Source organism: Schistocerca nitens, chromosome 11 (genome assembly GCF_023898315.1).
Source record: "Schistocerca nitens isolate TAMUIC-IGC-003100 chromosome 11, iqSchNite1.1, whole genome shotgun sequence".
Lineage (NCBI taxonomy): Eukaryota > Metazoa > Arthropoda > Insecta > Orthoptera > Acrididae > Schistocerca > Schistocerca nitens.
Window position 1 is genome coordinate 184,837,018 of NC_064624.1, and position 6,000 is coordinate 184,843,017.

A 6,000-nucleotide genomic window follows, 5' to 3' on the forward strand; every position below is an offset into this window, starting at 1 on the left:
CAGTTTAACAGCGCCACAGTGGGTCACGCCCATGTAGAACACATTTCAAAAAAAAATTTAAAAATAGTTGTAGTCTTCGGAATTGAATAAATTATATATCTATTAAAAGGTAATAGTCTGCAGATTCAGGAAACGCAAAAAAGTAAAAATTGAACTTTTCATGATTTTGAGCCTTTCCGGAGCCCCTTAATGGTTTGAGGAACATTACAGTGAAGTCATGTTGACGTCTCTGCGACCAGATTCGCCTGGTACTATGTCACCCATCTCGGTCGCTATCGAGCGCTGCGCCATCACCGCGTATGCAAAACAGCGTTCCATTATTTATGCGAATTACACACAAAAAAAAAGTTTTGCATCACCCCAGTTACCAGACTCCTGAAGATAGACGTCGACTGTGGATATTGTATCACAGACACAGTCCCTTTGACTGTTCAGAGGTATCACTAAAGCCGCCCAAAGACGTAAACAACCGTGCATGAGCAGCACCTGTTATGTGGAGGGGGTCTGACAGCCGATCAGTTCCAGTCATTCCACCAGCAAGGAGGTACACGGCTCGTGTTTGTAGTTCAACCGTGCCTAGACAGTCAATACCGCGGTTCCGTCGCGTCCGCATTGTTACTTTGTCCCAGGGAGAGCTCCCAACAAGTGTCCAGGCGTCTTGGAGTGAGCCAATGCGAAGTTGTTTGGACGTCGACGTCGATGACATGCCTCGCTCAGGACGCCCGAGGGCTACTACTAGAATGGATGAGTGTTACCTACGGATTATTAGGAACCCTGACAGCAACGCCACCATGTTGAATAATGCTTTTCGTGCAGCCACAGGATGTCGTTTTATGACTCAGACTATGTGCAATAGGCTGCATGATGTGTAACTTCACTCCCGACATCCACGGCGAGGTCCATCTTTGCAACCACAACACCGTGCAGCGCGATACAGATGGGCCCAGCAACATGTCGAATGGACTGCTCAGGACTGGCATGACGTTCTCTTCACTGATGGGTGTTGCATATGCCTTCAACCAGACAATCGTCGGAGACGTGTTTGGAGACAACCTGGCCAGGCTGAACGCCTTAGACTCACTGTCCAGCGAGTGCAGCAAGGTGGAGGTTCCCTGATGGTTCAAATGGTTCAAATGGCTCTGAGCACTATGCGACTTAACTTCTGAGGTCATCAGTCGCCTAGAACTTAGAACTACTTAAACCTAACTAACCTAAGGACAGCACACACATCCACGCCCGAGGCAGGATTTGAACCTGCGACCGCAGCGGTCCCTCGGTTCCAGACTGCAGCGCCTAGAACCGCACAGCTACTCCAGCCAGCCGGTTCCCTGATGTTTTGGGGTCGCATTATGTGGGGCCGATGTACGCCTCTGGTGCTCGACCAGAGTGGCCAGCATGTTCTGCAGACATGAACCCTATCGAACATGCCCGGGATAGATTCAATGGGCTGTTTATGATGTGACCCACCAACGTCTCTGAGGCAAGTACACCGAAGCGCCCTTGAGAAGTGGGACAATCTGGGCCAACAGTTCCTTGATGAAGTAGTGGATAGTATGCCACAAGGAGACAGGCACGCATCAATGCAAGAGGACGTGCTACTGGGTATCAGAGGTACAGATGTGTACAGCAATCTGGAGGTCTCGCTGTATGATGGTACAACATGTAATGTGAAGTTTTCATGAGTGATAAAAATGATGTTCATGTTGATCTCTATACCAAAAATTCTGTACAGGTTCCTGAACTCTCGAACCGAGGTGATGCAAAACTTTTATTGATGTGTGTATGTGACCTATGCATAGACATGTAATGCCACATACCTCCAGGCGGAATCCTTGGAGCATTTCGTACCAGATACAGACAAACAAGCTATTAAGCAGGTGGTGATAATGTTTCGGCTCATCAGTGTACATGAAACCTCTATGTAGTTAGCTGACATTATGAGATTTTCACTCTGCAGCGGAGTGTGCGCTGATATGAAACTTCCTGGCAGATTAAAACTGTGTGCCCGACCGAGACTCGAACTCGGGACCTTTGCCTTTCGCGGGCAAGTGCTCTACCAACTGAGCTACCGAAGCACGACTCACGCCCGGTACTCACAGCTTTACTTCTGCCAGTATCTCGTCTCCTACCTTCCAAACTTTACAGAAGCTCTCCTGCGAAACTTGCAGAACTAGCACTCCTGATAGAAAGGATATTGCGGAGACATGGCTTAGCCACAGCCTGGGGGATGTTTCCAGAATGAGATTTTCACTCTGCAGCGGAGTGTGCGCTGATATGAAACTTCCTGGCAGATTAAAACTGTGAGCCCGACCGAGACTCGAACTCGGGACCTTTGCCTTTCGCGGGCAAGTGCTCTACCAACTGAGCTACCGAAGCACGACTCACGCCCGGTACTCACAGCTTTACTTCTGCCAGTCGTCTCCTACCTTCCAAACTTTACAGAAGCTCTCCTGCGAACCATGCAGAACTAGCACTCCTGAAAGAAAGGATATAGCGGAGACATGGCTTAGCCACAGCCTGGGGGGATGTTTCCAGAATGAGATTTTCACTCTGCAGCGGAGTGTGCGCTGATATGAAACTTCCTGGCAGATTAAAACTGTGAGCCCGACCGAGACTCGAACTCGGGACCTTTGCCTTTCGCGGGCAAGTGCTCTACCAACTGAGCTACCGAAGCACGACTCACGCCCGGTACTCACAGCTTTATTTCTGCCAGTATCTCGTCTCCTACCTTCCAAACTTTACAGAAGCTCTCCTGCGAACCTGGAAGGTAGGAGACGAGATACTGGCAGAAGTAAAGCTGTGAGTACCGGGCGTGAGTCATGCTTCGGTAGCTCAGTTGGTAGACCACTTGCCCGCGAAAGGCAAAGGTCCCGAGTTCGAGTCTCGGTCGGGCACACAGTTTTAATCTGCCAGGAAGTTTCTCAGCTGACATTGTTTGACAAGGTGCTAACCATGTGTCGGGCTGTCTGCAGGATGCACGTGTGCTGGTGGCGGCTGATCGTGGCGATGGTGGCGCTGCCGTTGGTGGCGGGCGTGGTCATCATCCTCATGTGCTTCGTCTGCTGCCCGCTGCTGTGGAAGGAGATACCCAATACGGAGCAGAGCGACTACTACCGCACGCCGCTCTACGTGGTGGGAGTGCTGGCGCTGTGGGTGCTCTTCGCCATCGGCATCTTCTTCCTGTGGTGGCGCCGCAAGCCCAAAGTGATCGTCGACGATTCCACTGAAGTGATCGTCGACGAGCCCACCAAAGTGATCTTCGACGAGCCCATCAAAGTGATCTTCGACGAGGCCACCAAAGTGATCGTCGACGAGCCCACCAAAATGATCGTCGACGAGCGCACCAAAGTGATCGTCGACGAGGCTAGCAAGGTGATCGTCGACGAGACCACCGTGCTCCCTGCCGCCGAGGCGTGACGGCCCGTCCACTTGCCGGTACCTCCGAGACGCGACGTATGGCTGTGACATCAATGAGGCCACTTTGTAACGTTTTGGTAGACCTCTGGGATGTACATCTCTCCTGGAAAGCGACCTTTATATTGACGATCCAGCATTATATGGAACAAATCTCCACATTACTCTGCAAGTTTTCAGCTGACACACAGGTGTTTGTACCTGAGGCTCCAGTTGCGATTCGTGCTATGCGAAAATTTTTTGTCGATGCGGAGCTTCTCTTGCTACAAACAATGCAAAGAGCGCCACACCACTGCAGGGGAAGGTCGATTTACTCACAAGGGAACCTCCCCATCGCACCCCCCTCAGATTTAGTTCCAAGTTCGCAGAGTGGATAGGCCTTGAAAAACTGAACACAGATCAATCGAGAAAAGAGGAAGAAGTTGTGTGGAACTATGAAAAAAATAAGCAAAGTATACAAACTGGGTAGTCCATGCGCAAGATAGGCAACATCAAGGAGAATGGGAGCTCGGGAGCTCCGTGGTCTCGTGGTTAGCGTGAGCACCTGTGGAACGAGAGGTCATCAGTTCAAGTCTTCCCTCGAGTGAAAATTTTACTTTCTTTATTTTCGCAAAGTTACGATCTGTCCGTTCGTTCATTAACGTCTCTGTTCACTGTAATAAGTTTAGTGTCTGTGTTTTGCGACCGCACCGCAAAACCGTGCGACTAGTAGACGAAAGGACGTGCCTCTCCAATGGGAACCGAAAACATTTGATCGCAAGGTCATAGGTCAACCGATTCCTCCACAGGAAAACACGTCTGATATATTCTATAAGACACTGGTGACGGCAGTGCGTCACATGACAGGAATATTTTGTTGACCCACCTAACTTGTACACTTGGCGAATGGGTAAAAAGATTCTTCTACCTTGCCCGAATTAGGTTTTCTTGTGGATGTGATAATCACTCCCAAAAGTGTGATGAAAACATAATAGTTTGTCACATAAACTGTAACAAAAGAATGCAACAGTTTCACAGTCGCACAGTTATCCCTGTGCTCGGTCAAAATATATGTTTTTAACGTTTTCAAATTTTTCCGTGTGTAGACCGTCAAATCCTGCATATGTCCAAGCAAATCTGAACATGTCCTGGAATTTTGGAGAGCGAAGTTGATTATGTGTGAGTGCCTGAACTTTGATAATTGTCTGAAAATAAAGAATTAAACTTTTCACTCGAGGGTAGACTTTAATCAAGAACCTCTCGCTCCGTAGCTGCTCACGCTAACCACGGGACCACGGAGCTCCTGAGCTCACATTCTCCTTGATGTTGCCTATCTTGCGCATGGACTACCCAGTTTGTATATTTTGCTTATTTTTTTCATAGTTCCACACAACTTCTTCCTCTTTTCTCGATTGATCTGTGTTCAGTTTTTCAAGGCCTATCCACTGTGCCAACCTACAACTAAATCTGAGGGGGGTGCGATAGGGAGGTTCCCTTGTCAGTTGTATGGCACCCCATACTGTACCCTAATATGAAGAAAATACACTCTAAAACAGGAAAAATAGACATGCCACGAAGAAATTATCCGAATGGGACGGAAATCGGTAGAAGTGATGTACATATGCGTACACACTAATGATTGGATGTACCGCAAAACTGGATGATATTTTCACGAGAAAGTCCTTCACACACTGAACAAGTCAAGACCTCGTTAGTCCAGCTTTGGCCGATATGCGAGCAGCTTTTCACGACATCCCTCAGGAGCACATCCAGTAACGTAATCAATCCATCGCAAGCTGAATAACTCAGTGCATAAGGGTCAGAGATTGAATTCCTCAATTTGTTGAGTGCTTTCTGTTGAATAAATCATCCAATGTTTCTAAAATTGTAGCTTTGTTTGTTTGCCTGTACACTTACATCGTAATTGCCGTGTTCCGACTCATTCGGATTTTCTCTTGGAGTGTAAATTCTAAAACCGACATTTATAATTTGCTAGAAGAGCAGCTTGTCGGAAACCTGTCTCTTGCTCGTTGTGCCATAAGAGGTTTTGTTTTATAGTTTCGTGAAATACAGATTGACAAATAACTGCACAATACTGGTGAAACAAATAAATTTTTCTCAACCGATTCCCATAATAGTCACAGAGACAAGGATGATGGCCATTGTAGTTTGAAGTCTCGTACGAGACTGTGAGTTTCTCTCACTGATGTTCAGCTTCTGATAGGCAGTCAGAAGTGGTTTTTACTCTTAGTAACAGTTAAATAAAACTAGTTTGTGCATCATTGTCAGTAAGTTACAAATAACATTTTCAAAAATCACTGTACACATCCCATTACAGCGTTCAATAAAATATCTAAAACAAGTGTAAGTTGATTTATTTAGATCCTATAAGAGCCATCCATGAAATGTTAAAGTAATTATTTCTAGAATGAACAATAAAGCAACACTAATGTACAAAGCTACTGGTACACGAATTGTACGAGTACAACAAAAAGAGCACTTTCTACGCATTAAGTGCAATATCCAAAACAAACCTCAAAAAGATGCAGGCAGTAACACAATATATTTTTACATATTACGACTGGGAAATAAGTTAATTAACAGTGT

The 6,000-nt window shown here is 46.8% G+C and overlaps 1 protein-coding gene across 1 annotated transcript in view; it reads left to right on the top strand.

The window, feature by feature from the left end:
* Positions 1-5,756, top strand: part of LOC126213279 (uncharacterized) — a 120,107-nt gene extending 114,351 nt beyond the window's left edge. The window contains exon 2 of the mRNA XM_049940941.1: positions 2,973-5,756. Within this exon, the coding sequence (XP_049796898.1) occupies positions 2,974-3,417 (444 nt within the window). The 5' untranslated portion in view covers position 2,973 and the 3' untranslated portion in view covers positions 3,418-5,756. The remainder of the gene's footprint in view (positions 1-2,972) is intronic.
* Positions 5,757-6,000: the final 244 nt, after the last annotated feature.